This window comes from Lipophrys pholis (genome assembly GCF_963383615.2).
Source record: "Lipophrys pholis genome assembly, chromosome: 6".
NCBI lineage: Eukaryota > Metazoa > Chordata > Actinopteri > Blenniiformes > Blenniidae > Lipophrys > Lipophrys pholis.
In genome coordinates, this window is record NC_137629.1 from 115000 (window position 1) to 135596 (window position 20597).

The window sequence follows — 20597 nt, forward strand, 5'->3', positions numbered from 1 at the left end:
TATGCAAGAGTACACACTTGATGTTGGCCCCACAATGCCCATGATGCACGTGTTCCATCACTCCCACTAACCAGGGACCCACAACATTTAAAAGTGAGAGAGTTTAGGACTGATTAGAAGATGCAGATTTCTGCTGCATGCAGTCACAGACGGGTTGTCGTCATCCTCCTAAAGAGCAGAGCTGCATGTTCAGCTCAGCATTTCACCATAAAGACACAAACAATTTAGTTGAAACTTTTATTGGTCAAACAATACAGATACTTACAGTAACTTCTCATGGATCACATGCTTTTTGGAACTTTTATAATGAAATAATGGTAAATATCATGGTAGTTCTGTGTGATTACACAGATTAAACCATCACAAAATGACAAGAGTCACAAGTCCAAACAAAGTTACTCCTAAATATGAAAGAAACATGTTTTTTTTCCACTACATTGTGAAGATAAAGGAAATTCCCTCAAAAGATAGAGACAGTGCAAATAACAGAGGATGACAGTTGTCGTGTAACAAGAACTTTCTGATGCTTTAACTCAACGGTACCACTCCGGGAGGAAGGATTGTGCAGCAGATACATTTCAAATAAGAGACACACAGTTTTGATATTAACAGAACAGTAAGCTTGTTGATGTCTTAAATGAAGCAGCAGCAGCGAGGCTTCTTACTGGTTTTAACAGACGACACCACCTCCCTCCTCTCCTGGCTTCCCTCGCTGGCACCCGGTCTGTTTTACGATTGATTAAGGTTTTGCTGATTACTTTTAAAGCTTGTCACGGTCTTACCCAAGTTATATTACTGACCTGCTGACCCCATACAAGCCTGCTCGCAGCCTTAGATCGTCGGATGGAGCCCTTCTGGTCGTCCCAAAGTCAAAGCTTTAATCTAAGGGTGACGGTGCTTCTCCACCAGGCCCCTTGACTCAGGACGGACCTGAGCATCAGGCTGGCAGAATCAGTGACCTCCTTAAATCTCTTCTAAAAACCCACTTCTGGAGACTAGATTTGAATTAAAGCTTACCTTTTGTTTTACTTGTTTTTATTGCATTGATCTATTTTTATGCAAAATTATGCCCCATTTATCTTTTATATGTTTTCTCTTTATTAGCCACCTAGGCCTGTGATGCTTTGTCACTTATAATGTATCTATAATTTCCGTCTCTAATTCTCAATTAATGATTGCATGTCTCCTCTGTCTCGCCTGACTTTGTTGTTTGGGCGTTTTTACTGGAAAACACTAACAGCAGTTCTTAAAAGTGCTGCATGAATAAAGTTATTTAATTATTAATATTCGATCGAGGGAGGCAGAAAGACGTCACTGTTGGTTGTATGGTTCACCTGTGTTTCTTTGTTTTACACAGTTCAACTTGTGGAGAAAGAAGCCAAGAATAATAAGATCAGTCCTATTACTAAAAACAAAGGCTAAAATGTACCAGCACAGAAATCAAACAGCTCCAGCGCACCTGGTGAAGTAAAACTGTCACAGAAGTGCACAGAAGGGCTTAACTTTGGCCAAAAACACGGAATCAGTTTCATCTGTCACCACAAACCATCTGGAGGATGAGCTGCCAGGCGTCCTGAACGCCGGAGCTCAGCTCCGCGTCGCCCTTCCTCACATGCGTACCGACCAGGAACAACTGACGCTCTCCAATGGCGGACAGACACAGAGCTTCGTGGATGTCGGTGATGCTGCAGGATCCTGGAAGGTCCTGAGGAGAAGATCACATGAGGATGTCAGTCCACTTCATATAAACATAAAAGTGAAACTCCAGGGCGTCGCTGGACGAGACGTCGGAGGAGCCAGCTTGTTGTTCAGAGGGTCTTAGGATTGAACGGTTGACCACTGTGGCTCCCTGAACAAGGTCTCCACCCCTCCACTAGTTTGTTCACTTTGATTAGCGTGGCTTCAGAAAGAACGTATGCTTTTTCACAAACAAATCTCAAAGCATTATCAGAAAAGAAAAGCATGATATCCTCACATTGTGCAGAACGATGGTGCAATGCAGAGCTTCTGCAGCCAGACAATCACTAAAAACCAGCTTGTTCTGGTCCAAACCGGTTCACTAAACAAAACGGACACACAGAGATACGTATATGAGGCCCTTCAGTGGGAGAGTATTGTTCTTCACAGTTTGCATCAGCTGCAGTCAACCAGTGAATGCTTCTCATTGGAGTATTCCTCCCGCCGTCCAAAGTCATGTGTCTGAGCTCGACTGGTGGCTACGTCACTGTACCTGTTACTCCAGGCTGGCCAAGAGGAAACAGGGGACGGAACAATAAAAAAAAAAAAGGTCCAATCTTTTCAAATAACGTATAATAAGTTTTTAGAAATGGATCGCATAAACAGTTTTTATGAACTTCATGGATGGTAAATTGACTTCACTTAGTGCCTTTCAGCCCCAAAGTGCCTCACATGGTCCATCACATTCACATGGTCCATCACATTCACATGGTCCATCACATTCACATGGTCTGTTGGGATTTATGGTTGGTTATTAGCATTAAATTACTGTAAGTAATAGATTACTGAAAGTAATAGATCACTGGAAGTAATTTATGAAAAATTGAAATTATTAATGGAAGTAAATGGTCATTTACTCATTAACAACTCCTAAAGTAATTGAGTAATTACTTAAGAATTTTTTTTTTTATCAAAAATAATTTAATAAAAAAATATTAAATGTGTTATTTATGTATTAATAATAAATCGGTGCACCACCAGATAAACTGGAAATAGCTAATACCAAAATATCAGTCTCGTTCATAAAAAGTTTAAGTTAGTTAATATTTCTGTGTAAAATATAACAATCTTAAATAAAAGGGAAGGTGTGAGATCCGAGCACAGACTGTTACAAACCAGTGAATTATCAACAATAAATACACAATAAATACACAATAAATACACAATAATCACCAAGAAGCGTTCAGTTCAGCTAACAGGCGTTTATTAACAAAATATATTAATTCATAAATTATTCTGAAATCATCTCATAAATCAACACATTCAAATAGCAAACGACATCGAACACGGAGATCTAATCTATTAAACAGCAACACTATGTACAAAGAGTGTGTGTGTGTGTGTGTGTGTGTGTGTGTGTGTGTGTGTGTGTATGGTCTGGAGTGAGTGGGTGTAATGACCTCGAATGTCCACCAGGTGGAGGCAGACGTCGGCGGGTCAATGCGGTGACTGTGACGACCACTAGGGGCGTGCGGCGGCGCGCAGAGGGAGAGCGCAATGACTTGATGTGTCCACCAGGTGGATGTCAAGAGGGATTGCGATGACCCACGCCACCACTAGAGGCGTTTGATTCGCTCTTTATGGGGACGCGGCGGTTGCTTAGCAGGCAGATAAACAAGACGTCCGTCGAGCGCGCATGCGGTCTCGGAGCGAGGCAGTCTACCGAGGGCGTAACGAACGGGCGGTTCCGTTGGCCCGGTTCTGAGCACCTGAGTCCTAAGTGGAGGTCTTGACCTGCAGTTAGAACTCTGGTGATCAAGGCAGATCTGCTCTGCAGCAGGTTACATGCAGTGTGTGTGTGAGAGCTGATCCTGATCAGATAAGGGGGGAGCAGGGCTGCGAGGAGATCCGGGTTAGTGAAGGAGGGGGAGGATGAGAGAGGAGGAAGACAAGAGAAAGACAGAGAATTCTGACGACGCTCGGTTCTGAACCCTGGTTCCTCCACACAGAGCTCCCAGTGGGCCTGGAGCTCACTTGGACCTCTGGTTCTGAGGTGGAAACCCAGTCCTGGACTTGGTTGGTGCGCGTACACAAACATATGAGATGCTGCGGCCTTCTGAGCGGCACTTTGAAACACGTTGCATTTTCAACAGAACATCATTCTAACTATTCTCTGCCCAGACAAAAGCTCTCACCGTCCGTGGTTTGGTGCTGTTTGTTCTGTTGGTTCTGGTAACTGGTTGTTACCGGGTCTGAATTCAGCATCCTGAATTCAGAGGCTTGGCTTCAGCTGCAGGAGTAGACAGCTGAGAGGGTGATTTTGGAGAGGAGACGATGGCTCTGGTCTCCAGAATCCCCCAAAAACAGGAAAAATAGAGGAAAACAGAAGAAGTGGTCCAAACTGGGTCCTGCTCGTCCAGCAGGCTGGCGTTGGTGGTTCTTTTGGACTTACTGGGTGCTCTCTTCATCATCCTGAGGCAGAGACATGTGTCTCCCTCGAAGGGTAGATTGAGAAGCAGAGGGTGTTGGTAGAAAGTGAGACTCACCAAGTTGAATTTTGGACCCCTGTGGTGTTCGGGTCGGATTCGACCGTCCTCATTGGTTATCAACCTGGGGGGTCATAAAACTGGCTCGCTCCCCTGCCGTTTTATGGCCTGTTCACTGTCCCTGGTGATTCTCCTTCGGGGGAGAAACTTTGGGAAACAGTTCACTGAAATCTTCAGCCCAACAGTCCATCACATTCACATGGTCCATCACATTCACATGGTCCATCACATTCACATGGTCCATCACATTCACCCACTCACTCACTCACACACCAATGGAGGCAGCAGCCATGCAAGGCGCTGTCACTCCGCTGGGAGCAGTTTGGGGTTCAGTGTCTTGCATGTAGATGGGTGAAGTTGGGAATTGAACCTACAACCTTCTGATTGGGAGACCACCACGCTACCATATATATAAGGGGTGGGACTTTAACGCGTTAATTACGATTAATTAATTTGTTAAAAAACTTTTACGTATTTCATCACAGTTTGCTTCATAAACAGCGCGGAACTGTTTGTCATTGCACGTTCTTTCCGGTGCGCCGATTACACTGATGCACACGTGACGTCAGAGCTGGGCTAAAAGCTACCACAATGGAGGAGTTGGATGAACGCACGCTGGGGGGGCCAATGGAAGGAGATTTTTATTTCAAGAAACGACCTGGCGGTAGCCTTGAGAGAAGTGTGGTTCTGTGCAAACTGTGTTAAAAAAGAGTTTGCGTCCCACCGAAGCAACTCCACCCTCCGCGACCCTCTCAATGCAAAGCATGTTGGAGCGCGCACAGAAGCCTGCGGAGCTAGCACTAGCACTAGCACTAGCACTAGCACTAGCACTAGCACTAGCAGCTCCGGTACTCCACCAGATGACTGGCTTCACTCGCTGAACGGGTTGCTCTGGACTGTAGACCACCGTCAGTGGTCGAAGATAAAGGATTAGAAACTGTGCTACAGATAGCAGCGTGCGATCCAACGTTCCAGCTGCCGCGCAGAAAAACTATTTCAAACAAGCTGAAACAGCTTTAAGAAACTGAAAAGCAAGTAGAAAGAATGCAGTGCAGAAAGCTGAATTCCTGGTTCTGCCTGGGGATCGTTGGACCAACGATACTCATTCCAATTATGTCGCTGTCGCTTCGCACATTGCTGATGTCACAGATGGGACATGGCATCTCCCGTCTTTAGTCCTGACTGTTCAGAAGACACACACCATACACTCTGCCGAGTGTCTTTAGTCCTGACTGTTCAGAAGACACACACCAGACACTCTGCCGAGTGTCTTTAGTCCTGACTGTGCAGAAGACACACACCAGACACTCTGCCGAGTGTCTTTAGTCCTGACTGTGCAGAAGACACACACCATAAACACTCTGCCGAGTGTCTTTAGTCCTGACTGTGCAGAAGACACACACCATAAACACTCTGCCGAGTGTCTTTAGTCCTGACTGTGAAGAAGACACACACCATAAACACTCTGCCGAGTGTCTTTAGTCCTGACTGTGCAGAAGACACACACCATAAACACTCTGTCGAGTGTCTTTAGTCCTGACTGTGCAGAAGACACACACCATAAACACTCTGCCGAGTGTCTTTAGTCCTGACTGTGCAGAAGACACACACCATAAACACTCTGCCGAGTGTCTTTAGTCCTGACTGTGCAGAAGACACACACCATAAACACTCTGCTGAAAACTGCACTGAAGAGTTTCTCTCTGTGGCAGAGGAATGGGGAATTCAACCAAAGACCACCACAACTGGAACAGACAGTGCACGGAACATGATGTTCTGCAGCAAGACTCTTCCCTTTTCCACACATGCCTCACATGTAACAGAGACACGTCACCGTCAGCCTTGCTCATAGTGGGTTTAGTCACCAGATAGTGGGTGACATTAAAGACAGTCCTGCTCATACTGAGGAACTGCAGCAGGAACAAACTAGACTGGGGCAGAACCAGAACCACTTATCCAGGAGGTTTCCACGAGGTGGAATTCAACGCTTCAAATGATCCCCGGTCTGCTGAAGAATCAAGAGGCCGTTGTTGCTGCTTGAGACAGACAGAAGGACAAGCTGGTCACGTTGACTCCATCAGAGCTGGTAACTCTCCTTGAGACATGCAGGTTAATATAAAGTCTTTTAACTGGATTTATTCATACTGTTTCTCTATCATTGACTGTTACTCTGGAGACAAATGTTTTTTTTCCTGAACTGTCTTCTGCAGATTTGTGACTGAGCTCCTTGGAGGTGAGACATATGTCTCATGTTCACTGGTTTGACTATGAAGCAGGTTATCAGGATCCAAAGTGTCTGGATCAGTCAACCCAGGAGACAAGAGGTCCTGGATGTGTGGATCAGGTTCCTGGTCCAGGTCTCTGGTGTGTTTAAGAAAGGAGACATGGACAACATGCAGGGCTGCCGTCCTCCAGGATCTGAGTTTGACAACCTAACCGAGGACGAAGACGTGAATGTCAGTTCAGTTGTGTCAGAATATGTGGCTGTTTCCACACACACACACACACACACACACACACACACACACACACACACACACACACACACACACACACACACACACACACACACACACACACACACACACACACACACACACACACACACACACACACACACACACACACACACACACACACACACACACACACACACAGGATATGGTCAAATTGAATATTGAAGGTAGGTAGATGTTCTTATTATAATAATACAAGTAAAGACAGAATTCATTAGATCACTAGTGATCTCATTAGATCACTAGTGATCTCATTAGACTCATTAGACCACCAACCTACTAATGGTCTATACTAAAGCTCTGAGGCCTTTGTACCCCCCTACCCCACCATACTAAAGCTCTGAGGCCTTTGTACCCCCCTACCCCACCATACTAAAGCACTGAGGCCTTTGTACCCCCCTACCCCACCATACTAAAGCTCTGAGGCCTTTGTACCCCCCTACCCCACCATACTAAAGCACTGAGGCCTTTGTACCCCCCACCCCTCCCCCCACCATACTAAAGCACTGAGGTCTTTGCCCCCCCCCCCCCCCACCTCACCATACTAAAGCACTGAGGTCTTTGCCCCCCACCCCTACCCCACCATACTAAAGCACTGAGGCCTTTGTACCCCCCTACCTCACCATACTAAAGCACTGAGGCCTTTGTACCCCCCTACCTCACCATACTAAAGCACTGAGGTCTTTGTACCCCCCTACCTCACCATACTAAAGCACTGAGGCCTTTGTACCCCCCTACCTCACCATACTAAAGCACTGAGGTCTTTGCCCCCCATCCCTCCCCCCACCATACTAAAGCACTGAGGCCTTTGTATATACAGTATATACCAGAGTATAGAAAACAGGAGTGGTCCCTGTGGTATACCAGAGTATAGAAAACAGGAGTGGTCCCTGTGGTATACCAGAGTATAGAAAACAGGAGTGGTCCCTGTGGTATACCAGAGTATAGAAAACAGGAGTGGTCCCTGTGGTATACCAGAGTATAGAAAACAGGAGTGGTCCCTGTGGTATATCAGAGTATAGAAAACAGGAGTGGTCCCTGTGGTATACCAGAGTATAGAAAACAGGAGTGGTCCCTGTGGTATACCAGAGTATAGAAAACAGAACTGGTCCTAGGCAGCTTCCCTGTGGTATACCACAGCTCACTGTCTTTACATCTGAGAGGCTTCCATTAAAAATGACAGTTTGCTTCCTGTTTCCTAGATAGTCCTAGATGGTTCTAGATGGTTCTAGATGGTCCCAGATAGTCCTAGATGGTCCTAGATGGTTCTAGATGGTCCCAGATAGTCCTAGATGGTTCTAGATAGTCCTAGATGGTCCTAGATGGTTCTAGATAGTCCCAGATGGTCCTAGATGGTTCTAGATAGTCCCAGATGGTCCTAGATGGTCCCAGATAGTCCTAGATGGTTCTAGATAGTCCTAGATGGTCCTAGATGGTTCTAGATAGTCCTAGATGGTTCTAGATAGTCCTAGATGGTTCTAGATAGTCCCAGATGGTCCTAGATGGTCCCAGATAGTCCCAGATGGTCCTAGATGGTCCTAGATGGTTCTAGATGGTCCTAGATGGTTCTTAAGCCACAGTGACGCTGCTGGACTGAACCCATAACACTGCATTGTTCTTAGCAGAAGCTTGTGATCAATAGTGAAATCCATCAATCCTGCTGACTGTTTCTAGTCTGATGCTCTCAGCCAATCCCAGGTCCTCTGAGCCGCAGCAGCGTGATGGAAATCTGTTTTTAGATTATCACCAGAAAAATAGTTCAAACACAATCTTTTCCATACTTGTGCTCCGAGCAGGTAACACACTGAGCCACAGGTACTTGTTCTGGTAATGGTACAATTGGCACTAACTTTGGACAGACGCCCTCCTTAAGTTACATTTAAATTATGAACAATAAGATCAGCAACAAGTTTCAATCATTTAGAAAATGTCTGAAACGTATACAAGCATTTAGTTTATTGTAATAGAATACATGTATCTGTATTCATTTGAATAACAATATCTAATATATATATATATAATATCTAATTTCTTTCCATAATCATGACATTATATATGATATCTAATTATATAATTTAAAAAAGTTATTTATTCATACTTATTCAAGAGATAATTAGCCTTAATATAATAGTGCTAACATAATTATTCATTTATGGATTTAATAAGTTTTACTTCTTCCCACTCCTTTTTGGACATGCATAATGATTCTATTTTACTACTGTTACTGTATGATTGGTTAAATATCTTTAGTTTATTGGCTTATTGTTGAGTTTGATATTTCAATGTGAGCATGTGCAAAATATAAATTGTAATGAAATGAAAAAAAACTTTCTCAAGTTAGTATTTTAACTTGATTCTTTTCTATTTGGTGTTTTGGTTGTTAAATCCTGTCAATCATATTTTGCAGAATGACCTTAGTTTATAGCAGTTGATCTTTTTATTTCTACCATTTGGAATAGGTCTGAAGTATTATTTGAATTGTTTGACATTTTGTTTTGTAACCTTTATTTTACTTATTTATTTTACCTGTTAATGTGAAAACTCCCTCAAACACCAGGAGAAGTTTTTCTGCTGCAAGACTCATTTCATCAGAGTATTATTTACTTTGAGTCGGTCCAGCTTATGTCCAGGTTGGCAAAACTGCAGCGTTCCATAGATGAAAAGATTGAAATGAAAAGTTCTTTGGCCTAAAATGTCTTGTTGTTTCTATTGTTTGTTTTCTATTGTTTCTGTTTTCTATTGTTTGTCGTTTCTATTGTTTGTTTTCTATTGTTTCTATTGTTTGTTTTCTGTTGTTTGTTTTCTATTGTTTCTATTGTTTCTGTCATTTCTATTGTTTCTGTTTTCTATTGTTTCTGTCGTTTCTATTGTTTGTTTTCTATTGTTTCTGTCGTTTCTATTGTTTGTTTTCTATTGTTTCTATTGTTTGTTTTCTGTTGTTTGTTTTCTATTGTTTCTATTGTTTCTGTCGTTTCTATTGTTTGTTTTCTATTGTTTCTGTTTTCTATTGTTTCTGTCGTTTCTATTGTTTGTTTTCTATTGTTTCTATTGTTTGTTTTCTGTTGTTTGTTTTCTATTGTTTCTATTGTTTCTGTTTTCTATTGTTTGTTTTCTATTGTTTCCGTTTTCTATTGTTTCTGTCGTTTCTGTTTTCTATTGTTTGTCGTTTCTATTGTTTTCTATTGTTTCTACTGTTTGTTTTCTGTTGTTTCTGTCGTTTCTATTGTTTGTTTTCTATTGTTTCCGTTTTCTATTGTTTGTTTTCTATTGTTTCTATTGTTTCCGTTTTCTATTGTTTCTGTCGTTTCTATTGATTGTTTTCTATTGTTTCTGTCGTTTCTATTGTTTCTGTTTTCTATTGTTTTTGTTGTTTCTGTTTTCTGTTGTTTCTATTACTTGTTTTCTGTTGTTTCTATTGTTTCTGTTTTCTGTTGTTTCTATTGTTTCTGTTTTCTGTTGTTTCTGTTTTTTCTATTGTTTCTGTTTTCTATTGTTTCTATTGTTTGTTTCTGTTTTCTGTTGTTTCTATTGTTTGTTGTTTCTATTGTTTCTGTTTTCTATTGTTTGTTTTCTATTGTTTGTTTTCTGTTGTTTCTATTGTTTGTTGTTTCTATTGTTTCTGTTTTCTATTGTTTCTATTGTTTGTTTTCTATTGTTTATGTTTTCTATTGTTTGTTTTCTGTTGTTTCTATTTTCAATTGTTTCTGTTTTCTGTTGTTTCTATTTTCTGTTGTTTCTATTGTTTCTATTGGGAAACGGTTTGTTGCTTTGTTCACAAACAAATGAATGGAAAAAAATCAATGTTAATAAGAATCAGGATAAAATCATGATGTGATTTTTTGGCCATATTTCTCACCCCTAGACTGAAGCCATCCAACCGTCATCCAACAGACTGAAGTAATCCAGACTGAAGTAATCAAACAGACTGAAGCCATCCAACCGTCATCCAACAGACTGAAGTAATCCAGACTGAAGCCATCCAACAATCATCCAACAGACTGAAGTAATCCAGACTGAAGTAATCAAACAGACTGAAGCCATCCAACCGTCATCCAACAGACTGAAGTAATCCAGACTGAAGCCATCTAACAATCATCTAGCAGACTGAATTAATCCAACAGACTAAAGTAATCCAACAGACTGAAGTAATCTAGACTGAAGCCATCCAACCGTCATCCAACAGACTGAAGTAATCCAGACTGAAGCCATCTAACAATCATCGAGCAGACTGAAGTAATCCAACAGACTGAAGTAATCCAGACTGAAGCCATCTAACAATCATCTAGCAGACTGAATTAATCCAACAGACTAAAGTAATCCAGACTGAAGTAATCCAACAGACTGAAGTAATCTAGACTAAAGCCATCCAACCGTCATCCAACAGATTAAAGTAATCCAGACTGAAGTAATCCAACAGACTGAAGTAATCTAGACTGAAGCCATCCAACCGTCATCCAACAGACTGAAGTAATCCAGACTGAAGCCATCCAACAATCATCTAGCAGACTGAATTAATCCAACAGACTGAAGTAATCCAGACTGAAGTAATCCAACAGACAAGTAATCCAGACTGAAGCCATCCAACAATCATCCAACAGACTGAAGTAAACCAGATTGAACTAATCCAACAGACTGAAGCCATCCAACCGTCATCCAACAAACTGACGTAATCCAGACTGAAGCCATCCAACAGTCATCCAACAGACTGACGTAATCTAGACTGAAGCCATCCAACCGTCATCCAACAGACTGAAGTAATCCAGATTGAAGCCATCCAACCGTCATCCAAAAGACTGAAGTAATCCAGACTGAAGTAATCCAGACTGAAGCCATCCAACAGTCATCCAACAGACTGACGTAATCCAGACTGAAGCCATCCAACCGTCATCCAAAAGACTGAAGTAATCCAGACTGAAGCCATCCAACAGTCATCCAACAGACTGAAGTAATCTAGACTAAAGCCATCCAACCATCATCCAACAGATTAAAGTAATCCAGACTGAAGTAATCCAACAGACTGAAGTAATCTAGACTGAAGCCATCCAACCGTCATCCAACAGACTGAAGTAATCCAGACTGAAGCCATCCAACAATCATCTAGCAGACTGAATTAATCCAACAGACTGAAGTAATCCAGACTGAAGTAATCCAACAGACAAGTAATCCAGACTGAAGCCATCCAACAATCATCCAACAGACTGAAGTAAACCAGACTGAAGTAATCAAACAGACTGAAGTAATCTAGACTGAAGTAATCCAACAGACTGAAGTAATCCAGACTGAAGCCATCTAACAATCATCTAGCAGACTGAAGTAATCCAACAGAATAAAGTAATCCAGACTGAAGTAATCCAACAGACTGAAGTAATCCAGACTGAAGCCATCCAACAATCATCCAACAGACTGAAGTAAACCAGATTGAACTAATCAAACAGACTGAAGCCATCCAACAGTCATCCAACAGACTGAAGCCATCCAACCGTCATCCAACAAACTGACGTAATCCAGACTGAAGCCATCCAACAGTCATCCAACAGACTGACGTAATCTAGACTGAAGCCATCCAACCGTCATCCAACAGACTGAAGTAATCCAGATTGAAGCCATCCAACCGTCATCCAAAAGACTGAAGTAATCCAGACTGAAGTAATCCAGACTGAAGCCATCCAACAGTCATCCAACAGACTGACGTAATCCAGACTGAAGCCATCCAACCGTCATCCAAAAGACTGAAGTAATCCAGACTGAAGTAATGGAACAGACTGAAGCCATCCAACAATCGTCTAGCAGACTGAAGTAATCCAACAGACTAAAGTAATCCAGACTGAAGTAATCCATACTGAAGCCATCCAACAGTCATCCAACAGACTGAAGTAAACCAGACTGAAGTAATCAAACAGACTGAAGCCATCCAACAATCATCCAGCCGTCATCCAGCAGACTGAAGTAATCCAACAGACTGAAGCCATCCAACAATCATCCAACAGACTGAAGTAATCCAGCAGTCATCCAGCAGACTGAAGTAATCCAAGAAACTGAAGTAATCGAACAGACTGAAGTAATCGAACAGACTAAAGTAATCCAAACTGAAGCCATCCAACAGACTGAAGTAATCCAACCGTCATCTAAAAGACTGAACCCATCCAACAGAACGAAGCTGTCCAACAGTCCAACGTCATTCAACACACCTAAATCATCCAACAGACCTAAGCCGTCCAACAGATTGAAGCCGTCCAACAGATTGAAGCCGTCCAACAGACCTCAGTCATCCAACAGACCTAAATCATCCAACAGACCAAAGTAATCCAACACACTGAAGCCGTCCAACAGACCTCAGTCATCCAACAGATCCAAGTCATCCAACAGACCTAAGTCACCCAACTTACTGAAGTCATCCAACAGTCCAACGTCATCCAACAGACCTCAGTCATCCAACAGACCTCAGTCATCCAACAGACCTAAATCATCCAACAGACCTCAGTCATCCAACAGACCTCAGTCATCCAACAGACCTAAATCGTCCAACAGACCTCAGTCATCCAACAGACCTTAGTCATCCAACAGACCTCAGTCATCCAACAGACCTAAATCGTCCAACAGACCTCAGTCATCCAACAGACCTTAGTCATCCAACAGACCTCAATCATCCAACAGACCTCAGTCATCCAACAGACCTCAGTCATCCAACAGACTTCAGTCATCCAACAGACCTCAGTCATCCAACAGACCTAAATCATCCAACAGACCTAAATCATCCAACACACTGAAGCCATCCAACAGACCTCAGTAATCCAACAGACCTCAGTCTCCCAACACACTGAAGCCATCCAACACACTGAAGCCATCCAACAGTCCAACTTCATTAAACAGACCTAAATCATCCAACAGACCTGAATAATCCAACAGACCTGAATCATCCAACAGACCTGAATCATCCAACAGACCTCAGTCATCCAACAGACCTCAGTCATCCAACAGACCTAAATCATCCAACAGACCTAAATCATCCAACAGACCTCAGTCATCCAACAGACTGAAGCCATCCAACAGTCCAATGTCATTAAACAGACCTCAGTCATCCAACAGACCTCAGTCATCCAAAAGACCTAAATCATCCAACAGACCTAAATAATGCAACAGACCTAAATCATGCAACAGACCTAAATCATGCAACAGACCTCAGTCATCCAACAGACCTCAGTCATCCAACAGACCTCAGTCATCCAACAGACCTCAGTCATCCAACAGACCTCTGTCATCCAACAGACCTGTCATCCAACAGACCTGTCATCCAACAGACCTAAATCATCCAACAGACCCAATCATCCAAGAGACCAAAGTCATCCAACAGTCCTAAATCATCCAACAGACCTCAGTCATCCAACAGACCTCAGTCATCCAACAGACCCAAGTCATCCAACAGTCAAATGTCATTAAACAGAACTCAGTCATCCAACAGACGTAAATCATCCAACAGACCTCAGTCATCCAACAGACCTCAGTCATCCAACAGACCCCAGTCATCCAACAGACCAAAATCATCCAACAGACCTAAGTCATCCAACAGACCTAAGTCATCCAACAGACCTCAGTCATCCAACAGACTGAAGCCATCCAACAGACCTAAATCATCCAACAGACCTCAGTCATCCAACAGACCTCAGTCATCCAACAGACCTAAATCATCCAACAGACCTAAATCATCCAACAGACGTAAATCATCCAACAGACCTAAATCATCCAACAGACCTAAGTTATCCAACAGACCTCAGTCATCCAACAGACCTCAGTCATCCAACAGACCTAAATCATCCAACAGACCTGTGATCCAACAGACCCAAGTCATCCAACAGACCCAAGTCATCCAACAGTCCAATGTCATCCAACAGACCTCATTCATCCAACAGACCTAAATCATCCAACAGACCTCAGTCATCCAACAGACCTCAGTCATCCAACAGACCTAAATCATCCAACAGACCTCAGTCATCCAACAGACCTCAGTCATCCAACAGACCCAAGTCATCCAACAGACTAAAGCCATCCAACAGTCCAATGTCATTAAACAGACCTAAATCATCCAACAGACCTCAAATATCCAACAGACCTAAATCATCCAGACCTAAATCATCCAACAGACCTAAATCATCCAACAGACCTCAGTCAACCAACAGACCTAAATAATCCAACAGACCTCAGTCATCCAAAAGACCTAAATCATCCAACAGACCTCAGTCATCCAACAGACCTAAATCATCCAACAGACCTCAGTTATCCAACAGACCTCAGTCATCCAACAGACCTCAGTCATCCAACAGACCTCAGTCATCCAACAGACCTAAATCATCCAACAGACCTAAATAATCCAACAGACCTCAGTCATCCAACAGACCTAAATCATCCAACAGACCTAAATCATCCAACAGACCTCAGGCATCCAACAGACCTCAGTCATCCAACAGACCTCAGTCATCCAACAGACCTCAGTCACCCAACAGACCTAAATCATACAACAGACATCAGTCATCCAACAGACCTCAGTCATCCAACAGACCTAAATCATCCAAAAGACCAAAATCATCCAACAGACCTAAATCATCCAACAGACCTCAGTCATCCAACAGACCTCAGTCATCCAACAGACCTCAGTCATCCAACAGACCTAAATCATCCAACAGACCTCAGTGATCCAACAGACCCAAGTCATCCAACAGACCCAAGTCATCCAACAGACCTCAGTCATCCAACAGACCTAAATCATCCAACAGACCTAAATCATCCAACAGACCTCAGTCATCCAACAGACCTAAATCATCCAACAGACCTAAATCATCCAACAGACCAAAGTCATCCAACAGACCTAAATCATCCAACAGACCTCAGTCATCCAACAGACCTGAGTCATCCAACAGACCTAAATCATCCAACAGACCTCAGTCATCCAAAAGACCTAAATCATCCAACAGACCTCAGTCATCCAACAGACCTAAATAATCCAACAGACCTCAGTCATCCAACAGACCTCAGTCATCCAACAGACCTAAATCATCCAACAGACCTAAATCATCCAACAGACCTCAGTCATCCAACAGACCTCAGTCATCCAACAGACCTAAATAATCCAACAGACCTCAGTCATCCAACAGACCTCAGTCATCCAACAGACCTAAATCATCCAACAGACCTCAGTCATCCAACAGACCTAAATCATCCAACAGACCTCAGTCATCCAACAGACCTCAGTCATCCAACAGACCTAAATCATCCAACAGACCTCAGTCATCCACCAGACCTCAGTCATCCAACAGACCTCAGTCACCCAACAGACCTAAATCATACAACAGACATCAGTCATCCAACAGACCTAAATCATCCAACAGACCTAAATCATCCAACAGACCTCAGTCATCCAACAGACCTGTCATCCAACAGACCTGTCATCCAACAGACCTGTCATCCAACAGACCTCAGTCATCCAACAGACCTAAATCATCAAACAGACCCAATCATCCAAGAGACCCAAGTCATCCAACAGTCCTAAATCATCCAACAGACCTCAGTCATCCAACAGACCTAAATCATCCAACAGACCTCAGTCATCCAACAGACCTAAATCATCCAACAGACCTAAATCATCCAACAGACCTCAGTCATCCACCAGACCTCAGTCATCCAACAGACCTCAGTCACCCAACAGACCTAAATCATACAACAGACATCAGTCATCCAACAGACCTAAATCATCCAACAGACCTAAATCATCCAACAGACCTCAGTCATCCAACAGACCTGTCATCCAACAGACCTGTCATCCAACAGACCTCAGTCATCCAACAGACCTAAATCATCCAACAGACCTCAGTGATCCAACAGACCCAAGTCATCCAACAGACCCAAGTCATCCAACAGACCTCAGTCATCCAACAGACCTAAAGCATCCAACAGACCTCAGTCATCCAACAGACCTCAGTCATCCAACAGACCTAAAGCATCCAACAGACCTCAGTCATCCAACAGACCTCAGTCATCCAACAGACCTAAAGCATCCAACAGACCTCAGTCATCCAACAGACCTAAATCATCCAACAGACCTCAGTCATCCAACAGACCTCAGTCATCCAACAGATCTAAATCATCCAACAGACCTCAAATATCCAACAGACCTAAATCATCCAACAGACCTAAATCATCCAACAGACCTCAGTCATCCAACAGACCTAAATCATCCAACAGACCTAAATCAAAGTCATCCAACAGACCTAAATCATCCAACAGACCTCAGTCATCCAACAGACCTCAGTCATCCAACAGACCTCAGTCATCCAACAGACCTGTCATCCAACAGACCTCAGTCATCCAACAGACCTAAATCATCCAACAGTCCAACTTCATTAAACAGACCTAAATCATCCAACAGACCTAAATCATCCAACAGACCTAAATCATCCAACAGACCTCAGTCATCCAACAGACCTCAGTCATCCAACAGACCTCAGTCATCCAACAGACCTGAATCATCCAACAGACCTCAGTCATCCAACAGACCTCAGTCATCCAAAAGACCTAAATCATCCAACAGACCTAAATCATGCAACAGACCTCAGTCATCCAACAGACCTGTCATCCAACAGACCTAAATCATCCAACAGACCTCAGTCATCCAACAGACCTCAGTCATCCAACAGACCTCAGTCATCCAACAGACCTAAATCGTCCAACAGACCTAAATCGTCCAACAGACCTAAATCGTCCAACAGACCTGTCATCCAACAGACCTGTCATCCAACAGACCTGTCATCCAACAGACCTCAGTCATCCAACAGACCTAAATCATCCAACAGACCCAATCATCCAAGAGACCCAATCATCCAACAGTCCAATGTCATTAAACAGACCTCAGTCATCCAACAGACCTCAGTCATCCAACAGACCCAAGTCATCCAACAGACCTAAATCATCCAACAGACCTCAGTCATCCAACAGACCTCAGTCATCCAACAGACCCAAGTCATCCAACAGACTAAAGCCATCCAACAGTCCAATGTCATTAAACAGACCTAAATCATCCAACAGACCTAAATCATCCAACAGACCTCAGTCATCCAACAGACCTCAGTCATCCAACAGACCTAAATCATCCAACAGACCTCAGTCATCCAACAGACCTCAGTCATCCAACAGACCTCAGTCATCCAACAGACCTCAGTCATCCAACAGACCCAAGTCATCCAACAGACCCAAGTCATCCAACAGACCCAAGTCATCCAACAGACCCAAGTCATCCAACAGACCCAAGTCATCCAACAGATTGAATTCATGTCTGAAGTTCTAGCAGTTTTCAAATAATCATGCTATCAGTCGATCAGATGATGAGACACTATTAAAAGTTAAAAGGATTCATATTTAGCAAAAAGTAACAGTGTGGTTTCCCTAAATCCTAATATGATAGACTTGAATGAATTAACTAAAGCGTTTCTGTCATGTTGTGTAGACTAAAGGCCAGCAGGCACTTCACCTGGCTTCCTGTCATTCTCACCTGTTTGTTGGCCAGGAGCATGAGAGGCAGGTCGGGCCGAGAGGACAGCAGCTCATGTAAATGTTTCTTGGCCACAGGGAAGAGCTGTGGATCCGACGAGTCCACTACAAAGACCAGCAGCAGAGCCTTCATCAAATACCTCTGCCAGTACGGTCGGAGATCTTCTTTTCCTCCAACTAGCAGGACAGACGGGTCAAACACATCATCATGTTGGTCTACAGGGTTTTGTAGAAAGACTTTGAAAAGTGCTTATTTCACACTTTACAAACATGAACTTTCGTGAGAGGAAACATCAGGCAAGGAAGTGAAAATGAAATATTTGTTTTCTAAAAATGAATTTGGAGCAGAAAGATCCTGCACACTTGAGCTTACTTTCTTGAAACTGGATGTGCAGATCATCTCTGTTGATGGACACAGCGTTAAAGCCCTGTGTCGGCTGCAGGTCCTGATTCAAGCTGCCTGTGGCAAAACAGTGAAGCAGGCTGGTCTTACCGGCTCCATCCAGACCCAGAACCAGGACCTGCGAGGCCTCTGACTCTCCAAGCCGAGACTGAAAATTAAACCACATGGGATGAAGCCCAGAGTCAGTAGAAATACAGACACTTGTGCCAAATTAACAACATGCTACTATTCCCAACCTTCATGTCCCTCCTGGGACCATTGGGTTCAATTCTGACATGGGTTCAAATCCCAGTTGGCCAAGTTGCAGTGTTCCCTGCTTAAGTACCATGGTTTTGTGTACAACGGTCTTGTGAAGTTAAACCTCTCATTTACTTGGTTTTGGGTACCTTTGGTTTTCTAAATACATTTGAGCTCTCAACATTTTCAATAAGATTATTTTCTGGCTGTTTTGCAGCTGAGAGCTTAATCTTAATCTAAAGAGTTGAGTACAGTTTAGGGTGCCTACATTTCCCAGAATGCAACAGTTCTGCGCAGTCAGAAACGTTCGTTTCTTTAAACGAATAGAGTCTAAAGTTAAACGTGCAGTCAAACATTTAAAGCTGCCAAGATGCCTTCTTTTAAACTTTATAATAGAGACCAAACTCCAGAACAAGGAGTGAGACGTCATCGACTTGTTTCTACCGGCTCCTGTTTCCCTCTTTTAATGTAGACTAATGTCTTTCTCCACAAATAGAGCGATAGTGTTTTAAAGAGACGGAGCAGAGTGTGTCTTTGTCTTACCGTGGATGTTTTGTGGGCTTCAGCAGCCGCAGCCGCACTCGGTTCCTCCGGCCGCCTCTCGGACCCTGTCCCCCCGGAGGAGGACGCGTACGTCCAGAGGAGGTAAGCGACTCCAGCCGCCGCCGCCGCGGAGGCTCCGAGGAGCCCGGCTTCTCTCAGCCCCGACATGGCTCCTGAGCTGCTCCCTGTCTGTCGTCACTCGACTGGTGGCGACATTTGTCCACTTTGGTTTTCCTCCTGCTCAACAAGTGGATTAAGAAGCAGGAAGGAAGTTCCTGCAAACCATGTATCCGGCCGATGCAGTTCTGGAGCCTGACCGGCAGGGGGCGACATGCTGCTGCTGGTACAGCTTCTGCTAATACTGCTACTACAACTACTACTATCAGTACTACTGCTGCTACCACTAAAGGTACTACCACTAATATTGCTACTTCAAAAAGTACTGCTACTTTTAGTAGTAACACTTTAATATTACTAAAACTACTACTATAGTTACTTCAATAATTACAACTACAATGTAGAGATGCGTCTCAAAACTGGAATGTAATAAATATTTAGTTTTCAAATAATCAAAGTTGTCCTGTGATGGACTAGTGACCTGTCCAGGTGTACCTGTCTAGATGTGCCCTGTCCTCTCCTCCCCCATCCTGATGGATCCTGTCCTTGCCTATCCTCACCTGTCCAGATGTATCCGTCCTCCCCTGTCCAGGTGTGTCCTGTCCTTGCCTATCCTCACCTGTCCAGATGTACCTGTCCTCCCCTGTCCAGGTGTGTCCTGTCCTTGCCTATCCTCACCTGTCCAGATGTACCTGTCCTCCCCTGTCCAGGTGTGTCCTGTCCTTGCCTATCCTCACCTGTCCAGGCGTGTCCTGTCCTTGCCTATCCTGACCTCTCCAGATGTACCCGTCCTCCCTGTCCAGGTGTGTCCTGTCCTTGCCTATCCTCACCTGTCCAGGCGTGTCCTGTCCTTGCCTATCCTGACCTCTCCAGATGTACCCATCCTCCCCTGTCCAGGTGTGTCCTGTCCTCACCTGGAGCCAGCTAAAAAATAATGGAATACAGAAACGTGTGTTATCCCCTACATCAGGGGTGTCAAACTCAGATCCTGGAGGGCCGAGCCCTGCATGTCCTCCATGTCTC

At 43.6% G+C, this 20597-nt stretch overlaps 1 protein-coding gene across 1 annotated transcript; it reads right to left on the minus strand.

Moving 5' to 3' along the window:
• Positions 1–226: 226 nt before the first annotated feature.
• On the minus strand, positions 227–19764 carry arl9 (ADP-ribosylation factor-like 9). The gene is made up of 4 exons (XM_080465010.1): positions 19458–19764; positions 18648–18825; positions 18276–18451; positions 227–1705 (listed from the first exon to the last, which is right to left on the minus strand). The coding sequence occupies exons 1-4, from the start codon at positions 19623–19625 to the stop codon at positions 1529–1531; spliced, it is 699 nt and encodes a 232-aa protein (XP_080321136.1). The 5' UTR covers positions 19626–19764; the 3' UTR covers positions 227–1528.
• Positions 19765–20597: the final 833 nt, after the last annotated feature.